The 14,599-nt window shown below is 34.2% G+C and overlaps 1 protein-coding gene across 8 annotated transcripts in view; it reads left to right on the forward strand.

Moving 5' to 3' along the window:
- Window positions 1–14,599, forward strand: part of R3HDM1 (R3H domain containing 1) — a 130,448-nt gene that overhangs the window by 15,287 nt on the left and 100,562 nt on the right. For 5 of the 8 annotated variants that reach the window (XM_036079097.2, XM_036079119.2, XM_078070732.1 and 2 more), the window contains exons 3-6: window positions 1,395–1,436; window positions 1,903–1,992; window positions 6,160–6,274; window positions 7,353–7,431. The exons of 1 other annotated variant lie outside the window; for it this stretch is intronic. In XM_036079097.2, coding sequence (XP_035934990.1) covers window positions 1,395–1,436; window positions 1,903–1,992; window positions 6,160–6,274; window positions 7,353–7,431 — 326 coding nt within the window. The remainder of the gene's footprint in view (window positions 1–1,394; window positions 1,437–1,902; window positions 1,993–6,159; window positions 6,275–7,352; window positions 7,432–14,599) is intronic. 2 more of the 8 variants (XM_036079162.2, XM_078070733.1) reach the window with 1 other exon arrangement.

Here is a 14,599-nt window from a genome sequence, read left to right on the forward strand (position 1 = left end):
TTTTTTCTTCTAATGCCTTGGAACTCATTTACTTTTGTGCATTTTCTAGTATTCATCTCTTGATTTTCTCCCACTTTTTTGCCTGTAAGCCCTCACTCCATGATGTAGCATAACTTTTTAAGTTGTGTGTTTTAGACTGTTAGAAATCCTCTTGACCAAATTAAAGAAAGTAAATGGGAACAGAGGACAGTCCTGACATGTAGAAGCTCTCGTAGGGAGCACTGATGTGTGCATCTGCATGCACTTACGTGCTGCTTCCTTCTCTGTAAGACATGGAAAGTCATTTTTCTTTATTTTTTCTATTTTCCTTTTGTTGTCACTGCTAAATTTGTAGTATGCATAGTCCAGGGACAAAATCCCCAAAATACAGTGCTGCTTATCTTTCAAGAACTTTGGGCACAAAATGGGGGACAGGACACACTGTTACTGCAGATTCTCATTTCTGTTGGTTTTACAGAAGGCTTTCTTGGATGTTAGAATGAAATGGTGGCTTTTTTTCATAGGTCAAGCATGCTAATCTAGATATTAAGGACTTTTTTTTTAATGTTTCATGTTTGGTACCAAACTAGCTTCTTGCTTTTAATATGTATGAATGATAGATACCTGTCTGGTATTGGGGTTAGAGAGGTAGATTGGAGGTGGTAAAGTGTGTTTAAAACCTATCTGGCTCTATTTCACAGACACTTCAGCTGCTTTCCCAAACCAAAGCCTGGTATCACAAACTACAGCTGGTTGCCCCAGCAGGTGTCCCAGTCATGTGATTGACAATCTTACAGTCATGCTGAATGAACATGCACATTGTAACTCTGCCCTCTTTTCTTCATTTCTGCTTCATTGTCTTACCCTAGACCAGGCAAATAGGATTCCATCACTAACAAACTGGTGGTGAACTTCTTACAGTGTTGAAAAGACGCCGTAGATAGATGGTTGTACTCTGACTTGATGTGCATTTGAAACATTCTTCTTAATAAGTTTGGAATTTTTCTAAGTGTAGCTACTTAAAATGCCTCAGGGTTTTGTGTGTGTGTGTGTGTGTGTATGTGTGTGTGTGTGTTCCTAATCTTAAAGTATCATGTGTTATAAAATAACTTAAGTGTATTTTATTTTGGTACTACCTAAGAAGTTACCTTACAAGTTCCATTTAGCTCAGTTAACATGAGAATTGTGGCCATTTGCTGACTTAAAGAAAATACCAACCCACAGAATGGTTTTAGAGAATCTTCCACAAGTGTACTTCTGGGAGGAATCAATACTTTTTTACTTAAAACCAACTTTGATTTCCTCATTTCCAATACTTTGTGCAGGTAGTTTCTCTGTGGTTTAGGATTATGAATTAAGCAACAAACTCTCTGTTTCGGTATGATATTTAATACAAATCTTTCTTGTGTGTTCAGCGGCCATTGCAGTCATTTGGACAGACAGGAAAAAGGTCTAAGGTATAGTAAATATTTTGTGCTGGCATGCCAAGGGCCTTCCTTCATGCTTGATGAATCCTTGTTTTCATACAGCGCTGCATTCAGTTTAGTTTTGTCATATTTTGTTTGGGGCAGAAAGCTTATTTTGTTTTATTTGGGGTTTTTGTCTTGCCTAGTCGCTTTTGTGCATTGCTTTTATATCTTTAATGGTTCTCTATAGAGAAAATGGCTTTCTTACCATTCTTTGGGTTTTGAAATTAGAATTAGTCCCATTCTTGCTATTGCTACAGTTTTCGAAACTGCAGTTATTTGTTTTCACTCTTAACAAAGGGTTTTGTGATATTTAATGATATATTTAACTTGTACATTTCACCTACTTTTATACATGGCAGAAACTATAAAGAAACTTTCTAAGAAACTCTAGGGGGCTTTTGGATATGCCCTAGATTTGTGAAATGTAGTGTTAATTTTAAATACTTTTCTTTAGTCAAGCTCAAAGTTAAAGCTAGTTCGGAGCCTTGCAGTGTGTGAAGAATCTCCACCACCCCCTACAGCAGAGATATCACAGGAGAACCAGGTAAAAAAAAAACAAACAAAAACAAAAACAAAACAAAACAAAATTGTTATTTAAAGACATGGTGCAGTAACCTGCTTCCTGGAGAATACTTTTTCATAAGGTTAAATAAAAGTTGTATATGCATGTGTGTGCATTATGTATGTGTTTTCATTCGTTTGTTTTATTTTTAATGAGTGAAACTGATTTCATAATACTTGCTACTGAAGATACACATGAAAAGGTGGAAAAACCTTATTACTTCAATCTAAGGCTTAGTGCAGTAGCTTCTCTCTGGAAAAATGTAGGGATTATATACTTAACTGGGAATATGACTTTAAGGGATTATAAATTATTATTGAAAAGTTATAAAATACTAAAGTAGTACTTAGACTGAATGTAATTGTGGTGAAATTTGCCCTTTTGATTTTGGCTTTTATAAATTTGTTAAACACTTACTGCTTGTGTGTGAAGAGGAGAGACTACCCAAGACTTTGGCTTGATGTATTATTTTACTTATTAACCTGAATGCATGGTGAAGCCAGTTTTCTAGTTAGGTTGGCTGTAATAGTTTAATACTTCTAATTTCTCTTCTGTCTGTGCTTATAAAATATTGAACAACTGAGGTTCAAGCAAATGGTTCAGTTTGCCTTTTGTATTCTTTCTAATGCTATGGCTTTACTTTTCTAATAATCTCAGCTATGCATTGATCTTTGTCTCATGTTACCTTTGGACATTTATACATAAATATTTTAGGACCCTCTACCAATGTTTTTATCAAGTGTGATAATTTTGCCTGTTTGTGCTTTGTTCTACTTCTTAAGGATATATCATGTCTGATATCCCCTTACATCCCATTAATCCATTTTCAAAGAACTAAAGCAACTTCATGGTTATTTAAGAAACTATGACTAAAAAGAGGAAGGAAAAAAATGACCATGCAGGTTGTACATCTTTTTTTTTTTTAAATAAATGCCAATTGTACATTTATTAATTCAAAAAAAGACTGTTGTGCTTTACCTTGATTTAGAAGCTTATACCCTCAAAACCCTCCTGTAGATACTGAAGATAGTTGTCACATATTTAGAACGTGTTGGGTTCTTTAAAAATACTTCACTTCTTTGTTTCCAAAATACAAGAAAAGGAAGGTTTTGAAAATAAATTATTTATTGTCAATGAATATATACAAATTCGTTTCCTTTGAAATTTGTTCAAGTGTCAGGAACATGGGGTTCAAAATTTGTGATTTTTATTTAAAATTTAACTACATGGTTAGAAGATAACTGTATATTCTATAAAGTTGATACACTTTAGTAATAAAATAATGGACTTTCTAGCAAGAAGCTGAAATATAATCAAAATATTTTATTAAGAATTTTTGCCTGGAGAACATTTTTAAATGTTAACCTTTGGCTTTTACATGGTTGTTGACAAGGCTGAAGAGTTATGGCACACTTTGGAAGAAATGAATGAAATTTTTTTTAAATAGCAATTTTAAAAGTTATATTGTACAAGTCAGAGTAAACAGTACACCTGTACAAGGTGGAGCAGTGGATATTGTAACGTTTTTTGAAAATTCATTTCTTCATTCCGCTATCCAAAATGTTGCATCATCTTAGCCTCATGCAATTAATCCAAGGATATTGAGAAAATGAGAAGGGTCAGGCATTCATAAGACTGTTAATACGGAAAAAGTACATACTTTTTTGAGAAAAAGTGTAATGTGATCTTAGGTCTTATTCAGTACATTTTAACCTGATCTGAAAAATATTAGAGGGAAAATTCTTACAGTGCTACATAAATATGCCTAGTGAAAATTCATATGAGAAAAAATATCAAGATTGTATGTTGTATATTAATACATATATTATTGATCAGAGATAATAATTTTTGTGTTTATATAAAGTTCAAAAAGCTGAGTTTATAGCATGTGAAAAATGAATAAGGTATTTATGCCAGAGTTCAGTATTCCACTTACTAGGTTCTTTCTCAGTTTCTCTTGGATACAATAAATTTTTTCTTTTCAGATAGTAACCCATTATTATTCTCTCTGAGCAAAAGATATTCCTTTTAGTAAAAAGTTGTCTTCTTCCAAGCCTTGAGTTAACTAAATTGCACCTGAACGGGAATTAGAAAATGAACTATTTCTCATGAAATGTGGTAGTATCTAATTCTTGGCAGTAGAGACACTTTCCAACTAATAATGCCTGCTTCAGAATGTGATTTTTGAGGAATTAATTTGGAATAAAACTCATTATTCAAAAGATTGAGAGGCAATTAAAAGAGAAATGTCACTTGTGTCTGATGAGAGCTTATGAGAGGGAAGTGACCTCAATAACAGATTTCAATGACAGAGTGAAGAGTAAAGGAGTTACAGCTTCCTATGGAGATGTTGCTATCCTTCCAGTTATTTATAGTTAGAAGAGTTCATTTAAAAGGACTACTGAGTTTAAAATATGTCTCATTTATTTGCTACTAAAAACAAGGCCTCAGTACCAACTGAAAGCAAGGCCTCAATGTATGAAGCCTACTGGATTTTTAAATACATTTCATCTTGATAAAATAATTTAGTATCTGTAATTAAAATGTAGGGCTTTGGGAAGGGAATTTAGCAATGAAATTTGATAATGGAAGTTCCTTTTAGTGAAGGTCTGAATGTGAAATCTTTCCTTCCAACCTGGATTCCATAGATTATTCTTGAGTAGGAGTAGAATTTATAAGTCAGGAAAACTTCTGTAATATTCTACTTCTGAAACATAGTTCTGGGATTCATTTTTAAATATCTGTTTTACATTTAGGAATAGAATAAGGAAAATAGATTAGAAAACGAGTCATAATGAGAAAAACGACTTACCAGTTGATGAATATATGAAGTTGTTTAATATATGAAGTTTAGTAAGCAAGATAAAGGAAGGGCATAAAGCAAGTATTCATCATTCTAATAAAAATTGCCATGCAGAGCTTTTGCCCTGTATTCTAAGCACAAATTTGAACTGAAGTAGAATGGGAAGCAGAAGTAAAAGGAGATAAAAATAGCAGTCACCAACCCTATAGGAAAAAATACATATATATATATATATATATATATATGATTTGAAATTCTGCCAAATATTATTTCAAAAAAATTATGTGGGGGGAAAAAAAGGTTAATAAAATTCTTGTGGTTGCAAGTTCAACTCCTGAAATTTATATCCCCTTTGATGTTGACTTATTAGACCTATTTCCACCACAGCTATCGCCCAGAAAAGTGAAGTAATTATCTGATCAGAGTTTTTCATCACTAAAGAATAGTATCATTTAGTGTACAAATAGATCATACCTCTAGCATTAGTAGAACTGGTCTGGAAGTGATTCTACCTTTATAACTTTGCCTGAATAAACAGAGCAATGTGATTTGATTTTTTTTTTTTTTTTTTTTTTTTTTTTTTGCCTTTTTAGGCTATGTGAATTCATTTCCAACAATTTCTTTGGGTTCTGAAATTATATGTAATGACACTATTTTTGAAATGGAATGTAGAATTCCTTCTCCTTTTCAGTTTTATAGAATGTGATCACTTCACAGTTAAATATTACATATCCAGAAGGAAAACAATCTTGTTTGAAACCTTTCTAAAACTTTGTGGTGATTGAAGGAGGAACAGTAATGTGTAAATCATAAATTAAAAATAATCAGTTGTGTGGATTTGGTTTTGGAAAGTTTTACTTACATTTTTATATGTTAAGAGAATGGAGGAGTATGAGATTATAATGGATACTCAAAAAATTATTTTTTAAGTGTTGACTTGTCACTCGTTCGTATTGTCATAATTGATGATAATTATTTCTTTTGTTTGGCTGTGGCTTCTCCAGTACAAAAATAGGTTAAGAAGACCTTGCTCCTGACTCTCTAGGGGTTTCACAAGTAGATATCTTCAGAGTAATGTGGAAAATACTTACATTCTCTGAAGTAATTTTGAGGATATGTTTCAATTGATATATTCAACTCAAAACATTAATTTTAACATTTTCTGTCTGGACTTAGATAAAAATAAAAATATTAAGTTGTATTCCAGTTTGAAGAATCTAATTGGATAACATAAAAACTGTGTCCCTTTCCTCCTATACAGTTTTGTGTTACTCAAGAAATAAAATGTATGGTATTAACTAAATTGCTTTATATTTTCATTTATAACTGATTTTGCCTTCCAACAGGAGAAAATTCAGATCCAGTTAACGCAATCATTTGAAAAAGAGGAGAAGCCCTCAAAAGATGAAGCAGAAAAAGAAAAAGCCAGTGATAAGTTGCCCAGAAAAATGTTATCAAGAGGTTTGCGATTTATTTCTGTGTTTTCAAACAAAATTTTCATTTTAATATCAATAATTCCATCCTTTACCCCCAGAAAAATTAAAAATAGTATATCTGTAGTAAAAATGCTAACAGAACAGACTGAAGGGATGATAAAATATTTGTTCATCTGGGCAAAATGGCAACACAAATCTGAACATCAGTAAGATGCTTCAGCCAAAAAACTGCAACATACGCCAGAATCACTGAGGCAGGTAACTGTCTTGACCTCTTATTGGTCTCTCATAATGGAATACTGGAATCACTATAATTTGAATACTTGATTCCGCTAAAAATACTACTACTCTTTAATTCTTTGTGATACAACGATCTGATGCCAAAATATTCAGTATCCAGTAAGAATATTCTTGGAAACCCAGAATGTTTATCTTTCATAATCAGTTTCAAGGAACTCCACCATCATCTAGCATTGCAAGTCAATAAAAATGCTTCTTTGATTTATAAACCCAGTTACATTGGCCAGTATTATAAACAGCGAAAGTATATTACATTTAGGGGGAAGAACTTAAATATGCAAAACTATGCATGAGTAGTCTGAAAAACTATTTTGAAAGCAAGCCTTTGGTGATAGACTTGATCAAATCTAATTAAATACTCTTTCAGAACTAGAATTCCTACCTAACTCCAAATTATTGCCTCTACATATATTCATAACTGAACTAAGCTGTCTTAATTTGCACTAATTGTAGATGATTTAACTCATTCTAATTTTTCACTCAAGGAGGCATTTTTAATCATGAGAATTGTCGTGTGTATATAAAAGGGTCTTTAAAGAATTTAGAGTAAATTAAACTGGCACATGTGAGAAAAAATTTTAAGAACATGAATGTACATGCAGTTATATAAATCAATGTCATGTTTATTATATGGGAATAGAAAGCTTGTGGTCATCTGAGTTCATCATAAATTCCCTTTTCCTAATTTGTCAGTTTTTTTCCCATGTGGGGCATCTCATTTAAGATTATGCATCATGTGTGAAAGGGAAAGGGATTTGTTTTCAAACAGCTTTATACTGGGTTTTTGTGTTGTTGTTTTTTAGATTCCAGTCAAGAATACACTGATTCAACTGGCATAGATCTACATGAATTTTTAGTAAATACATTAAAAAACAATCCCAGGTAAAAATTAAATTTATAAGGTTTACATTGCTTAGAGTACCATAATTTTGCTATGTTTGTTTTCATTACTGAGTTAGAATATTAGAATAAGATTGCAGTGTTTGAAGAACACCAGAAACATTTTAGTTTCTTAGGGCTAAGATGTTGTTGGTCTACTATATGAACATGTATAAATAGTTCTTTGCATTATTCATGTCCCATGATATAAAAATAACTGATCCTTTTTGTAGGAATTTTTGGAAATACAGAATCACCAAGATATTTTGGCTCTTAATTGAGGTAGAGAGGTAATCATGAATCATGGAAAAGAAAAAGAAAAAACTTCCCTCGTAATAATACTCTCAACCACATAAGAACTTGGTGTATTCATTTATATGAGTTTTTGAACTTAGCTAAATGCAGAATTTTTGTTCCTTCTCAGGTATTAACCTTCAACCCATAGATTTTTAAGGTCCTTATGTGGGTCACTGTGAAACCCTTTGTATTGCCAGGGTACTAATGAATAGACTCTAACTTTCTGGTAGGTCATTGACCCCTTTGTGGCATTCTCCCCACAAAAAGGCTTATCTACAAAATACACGTCCATGGGGTAGAAGACTCCAAGGTTGAGAATCCCTCTTCTAGATGTTAGCTTCCCAGAGTGATAGTTTTTTAACATACACTAAAATGAAAGTAAAACAGTTTCTTTGGGTATATGCACATGGAAGAAAACAGGAATAATTCTCTTTAGTCTCACTGAGGCTTATGTCATGCTTCAAGATAATCTTTTTTTCATTCAGGATTTATTGTAGTCAGTATCATCTGGGTTTTCTATTTTACATTTAACATAAACGCCAAAAAGAGAACCACCAAAATGAAAAGTGGTCTCCTTGTAAAAAGGGCTGAAGGAGTATACAGTATGGAGTGAGGAAGAAGATAAGACAAGTCTACATAACTTTTTCAGTTCAAGTTTATTCCTCAGTGGTCCCAAAAGAACAATTAATTCATTAGTTCATTGAACAAGCATTTACTGAGCACCTGTCATGTTCCAAGCATTGTGCTAAAAAATAGTAGATATAAAGATAAAGAAGATATAATCTCTACCCTAAAGTATTCACCATTTCTGAGCTAGAAAAAAAGACATGATATATAATTGAAATAGAATTGAGGTGTGGGGAGCCTGGTTCTGCCGCTCTGACTGCTTGTGTACTCTCTCTCTGTCAAATAAATACAGAAAATTTTTTTAAAAAACAAAATAGAATTGATGTTGTTCAAGAAGTTTTTGGAGTTCTATAAAAATCCAGGGAGGAGGCCTCAACCTCGTTTTGAAAGGATATGGGAAGACTTCACTGAAAATATATGCCTGAGCTGAGCCTTGAATTCACAGTGCTTTAAGTAGAAGCTCTCCGTATAGAGAAGCATGAGAAAAGCATTCTAGATAGATACACACGCATTGACAAGATACAGTAGTGTGTGAGTAGTATACTTCCTTTCTTACACACTACTGTGCGGGACTGTACATTCTGGCTCCAGCAGGGAGGCGTATGGCAGGTGATTCTAGAAAGTGATGGGGAAGGTGTTGGTGAGGTATGAAGACAGCCCATTTCCATTTGTCCTTGACCTAAGATTGTACCAACATTATGGGGTGGTGAGTCCAGAAGTGTACCATTTAAGTACTGAGTTTGACATGCTAAGTTGAAGAATAATTAATGGATTTTGTATAGGGTAATGCCGTATAATCAGATGTGCATTTTAGAAAGATTACTTTGGCAGTGAGGGACCAATACCACAAACAAGGAGTGTGGCTAGGAGACCATAGGGAAGAATAGAGAAAGATACTTAGGAAGTACCATGGTAGTGGTGTGATATGGTAGAACAGAATAGCTACTAGGTTTCTGGCTAGGCTGACAGCCCCATTAACTGCGAAAGTGGGTAAGGAGCAGGCCTGAATGGAATAGGGCATGTTCTGTTATAAATAAGTATAGTTTGAGGTGCCTGATGAAAAATCAGGAGATGAGATCTGTCCAAAATTAAAAAGCTCTGGTTTTCAAGTAAATGGGCCTGACTCAAGTAATAGATTCGGGAGTCACTAGTAGAGATGGAGCTTGAGGAGGATGTGTTTGCCCTGAGAGATGGATTAAATGAGAAGGATAAAATTCTGTGGAAAGACAGCATAAACAAGGTAGATGAGAAAGGAAGAGACTTAAGTCTTAAAAGCAGAACAATCATGAGAACATTTGTCTTAGTTAGCTGGGGCAGGGAGTGGCGGCCTGGGTGACTCAGTCAGTTAAGCATCTGACTCTTGATTTCTGTTCAGGTCATGATCTCAAGGTCATGAGGTCGAGCCCCTCGTCAGACTCCACCCTGGTTTTGAAGCCTGCTTGAGATTCTATCTCTTTCTCCCTCTCCTGCTGTCGTTCCCCGCTCCCCCCACCCACCCCACCCTCTTTTTCTGTCTCAAGAAAAATGAAGTCAGCCAGGGGGTCAGAAGCCAGGAGCTGTTTCATGAAAGATAAAATAACACAGGGACTTGAAAATAGAAGTACCAAAATCAGCCTACTAGGTTGAGAAATTAGGAAATTGCTGGCTATTTTAATAAATTGTTCCATTTGGGGTGGGATGGTGGAAACCAGAACTCAGTGGGTTGAGGAATAAGGGGGAAGGTAGAAAACGCGTAGCTAATTTCCATGAAACAAAATAGGATGCTAGAAAGGCAGAATTTTTCTTTGCTCTGAACCTGTAGGAGAGACCTTGGTAAGGACAACAATTAGAAGTCTATTTTTATACATCCCAAAATATCTTTCTATTGTAAGTTCTCTGTTTTCTTCTACAAATGCAAAATTTATAAAGTTATCTGCATATATATTTTTAAGTGTACAATTTAATGGTTTTATTATACCCACAGATATATGTAGCCATCACTACAGTCAATTTTAGAATTTTTTCATCATTCCAAAAACAAACCCTGTATTCTTTAGCTATCATCTTCCTATGCTCTGAGCTCTAATCTACTTTATATCTCTATAGATTTTCCTGTTTGGGATATCTCATAGGAATGAAATCATGTGTATGTGGTCTTTTGTGGACTGGCTTCATTCACGTAGCATAATATTTTCAGGTTTCCTCCATGTTGTAGCATGTATCAGTACTTTATTTTTTTTCTGTGTATGCATTTATATTTGGATAAACATAAGTGAATAATTCATGTAATGGCTAGTGTATAAGTTATTACTAATGTCAGTGTGGTTTAGAAAGTTGTAGCAAATGTTAAATTTTTGTGAGAAATAAAATTTGCTTAATTAATGACTCAGTGTTCCCTCAATGAAACACACAATTAATTGCCAGATATACATGGTACAAAAGTAGTAGTAAGTATGACAGGTTTCCAGTAAAACTTTCAAGATTCAGTATTGCTCAGAGAGTTCTGCTAGATTTTAAGCAGATTTATTTTTAGTAATATAAAAATTCAATGTTTCATTTCAAAATTTTTCTTCTGATCATAAAATTTTTATCTTATTCTTAGCCAAATAAATAAACTTAGCTCCAAATGTAAAATAATTTATCAGTAATTCTTACTGCAAAAAGTATTTGCAGAGGCTATGTTAACTAGTCATTGCTGAATTAGAACCTAAGAACCTAAAATTGACTTTGATAGAAATTATACTCAGTGACATGATCTTCTACCTATTTTTGTATTGATTTTATACCATTTTGTGTAAATTCCATGTGTAGTAAAGAAATATGGATAATACAGGCAACTGTGTTACATAACTAATGGAGGGGAGAAACTTTTGGATTAATCCTGAGAATGGGTATTTTAAAAGTAATTTGGTTTGCTCTGGGGAATGTCATATAATAGTTCTGTTTTAATTTCTAAAATTGCTTTTATTGGAAGTAATGTTTATTTTATTTATTTGCTGTAAATGTTTGGCCAGGCTCATATGGAATATTGGGAAAGGGGGTGGTCAGATAGAGGCATTATTGTTTTCTGGGTTTTTTTTATTTGCCACTGATATTACCAGCTGTGTACAGTTTCTCTAAAGTTATTTCTGGTATAATGGCTAGAACACTGATAACTAAAAGATTTTTGCCCCTTCATTTTAACTTTAGGTAATAGCTTATTGATTGGTTTGATTGAGATCCCTGTTCTTCTTATTTTTAAAATAATAGCATACAGGGGCGCCTGGGTGGCTGTCATTAAGCGTCTGCCTTCGGCTCAGGTCATGATCCCAGGGTCCTGGGATCGAGCCCTGCATCGGGCTCCCTGCTCCGCGGGAAGTCTCTTTCTCTCTCTCCCTCTCCCCCTGCTTGTGATCCTGCTCTCACTGTGTCTCTCTCTGTCAAATAAATAAAATCTTTAAAAAAATAAAATAAAATAAAATAATAGACAGCATACATTGGTTCCCTTTAAAAGAGTGTACAATAATTTCAATAAGTATGCCCACTTTTAGGTTCATGTGCTAAAAACCTTATGCCTTGGGAAAAGTAATTTGTGCACCTGTTAGTTTGAGTCCTGTATGCAGTGCTTCTCTAAAGGGTTATTAATTTTTTAACTTACAGTCATTACCAAAATATCTAACCTTTATTACATATTACAGGAAGCATATACTAAGCTGTAGTGGATAAAAGGCAGGAAGTGTAAATCTTAAGAATTTAGGAAGATTACCGGCCTTATTTTTCTAATAAGTTATACTTCTTAGTAACTAAGAGTTTAGTAAACTAAGCAGGGAGGCTTAGTTTAAATAGTATGTGGTCCAGATAATGATAAAAAATCCTCTGCAAGACATCCAAACGGCCAACAGACATTTGAAAAAGTGCTCAACATCACTCAGCATCAGGGAAATACAACTCAAAACCTCAGTGAGATACCACCTCACACCAGTCAGAATGGCTAAAATGAACAAGTCAGGAAACAGCAGTTGTTGGCGAGGATGTGGAGAAAGGGGGACCCTCCTGCAGTGTTGGTGGGAATGCAAGCTGGTGCAGCCACTCTGGAAAACAGTATGGAGGTTCCTCAAAAAGTTGAAAATAGAGCTACCCTATGACCCAGCAATTGCACTACTGGGTATTTACCCCAAAGATACAAATGTAGTGATCCGAAGGGGCACATGCACCCCAATGTTTGTAGAAGCAATGTCCACAATAGCCAAACTATGGAAAGAGCCTAGATGTCCATCAACAGATGAATGGATAAATAAGATGTGGTATATATAGACACACACACACACACACACACACACACAATGGAATATTATGCAGCCATCAAAAAAATGAAATCTTGCCATTTGCAACGACATGGTTGGAACTAGAGGGTATTATGCTAAGCGAAATAAGTCAATCAGAGAGAGAAGTTTCATATGATCTCACTAATAGGAGGAATTTGAGAAACAAGACAGAGGATGATAGGGGAAGGGAGGGAAAAATGAAACAAGACGAAACCAGAGAGGGAGACAAACCATAAGAGACTCTTAATCTCAGGAAAAACTGAGGGTTGCTGGAGTGGAGGGGGGTGGGAGAGATGGGGTGGCTGGGTGATGGACACTGGGGAGGGTATGTACTATGGTGTGCGCTATGAATTATGTAAGACTGATGAATCACAGACCTGTACCCCTGAAACAAATAATACGTTACATGTTAATAAAAAAAAAAATCCTCTGCAATCCATAGATCTACATGTGAAAGAAAAAAAGAAGCCTGAATTTTTATCAGTAGCTAGTAGAATTGTTAGAATTTTTTCTTTCATGGAGACAACAGAAATTTCTTTTCAGTAGCAATATATTCACTGAAGAACATTTCACAGATCTTTTGCCCGCTGTTCAAAAACAGAAAACAATTTTTTTTCTATCTTGTATGATACAAGTATTCCTAACCTGGCTTCCCTCCACCACTCCCATTTGCATGGTAAATGTTTTTCCATCCCTTCACTTTCAATCTGCATGTGTCTCTAGGTCTGAAATTTGTAGATAGCATATAGATGGATCATCTTTTTTTAATCCATTCATTCACCCTATATCTTTTGATTGAAGCATTTAGTCCATTTAAAGTAATTATTGGTAAGTGTGTACTTATAGCCATTTTGTTACTTGTTTTCTGGTTGTTTTATAGTTCTCTGTTCTTTTCTTACTTCTCTTGGCTCTCTTCCCTTGTGGTCTGATGAGTTTCTTCAGTGTTATGCTTGGATTCCTTTCTCTTTTTATGTGTGCATCTATTGCAGGTTTTTGATTTGTGGTTACTGTTATGTTCGTATATAACATACATATAGCAGTCTATATGAAGTTGATGGTTGCTTAAGTTTTAACTACGTTAAAAGCACAAAATTTTTACTTCCCTCCCCCATGTTTTATATATATATGATATCACATTTTACATCCTTTTATTTTGTGTACCCCTTGCCTGATTTTTATAGATATAATTTATTTTACCACTTGTGTGTTTTAACCTCCATATTGGCTTTATTAGTGATTAATCTATTACCTTTATTATAGGTTTGCACTTACCTGTGAAACAGAAGACCAACTTGAAAGTACTATTTCATGAATGCTTAATGAATTGCCTGCCTCAGATTCCTTTTTTTTTTTTTTAACAATAAGTATATAAAATACATCAGGAAAGTTAGAATTATTTCATCTCAATACACATTGTATTCAAAAGGTTAAATGAAAAGAGGGTCTTATAGTTACATAAATTAGTCCTTTTGTTGGGGGGAGCCATCTGAAGTAAACCTTCCCAACCGCCCCAAAAAACTTCGGGGAAAAAATATTAAAAGACTTTATGAGTGAAATAATTTGATTAATAGATTCCGTGCGGATACATTTGTTGAGCTCCTCTATATAGTCCAAATAAGTATACAATGACAATTGTGATAAATGCTTTTAAAGAAAAGTGTGAAAGAGATTCTAAGAAAGAATATAGAAAGTTGTTCTAGGCAAAGGAAACAGCATGTTCAAGTAACCAGAGACAGGAAGAAGCTTGGCAAGTACAGAGATAAGCCAAAATGGTAAGAGTTTTGTGATTAAGGGGCAGAAGATGAGGCTGAAGAGGTAGATAAATGTAGGCCCCATTACAGCTACTTATTTTTAACCTAAGAGCAGTGGGAAGCCTATGATAAATATTTAACCAAGGCAATAACATGTGGTCACATGTGTGTTTTTAGAAGATCGTTATGGATGTTCCAGGTAGAATAGATAAG

Source organism: Halichoerus grypus, chromosome 4 (genome assembly GCF_964656455.1).
Source record: "Halichoerus grypus chromosome 4, mHalGry1.hap1.1, whole genome shotgun sequence".
Lineage (NCBI taxonomy): Eukaryota > Metazoa > Chordata > Mammalia > Carnivora > Phocidae > Halichoerus > Halichoerus grypus.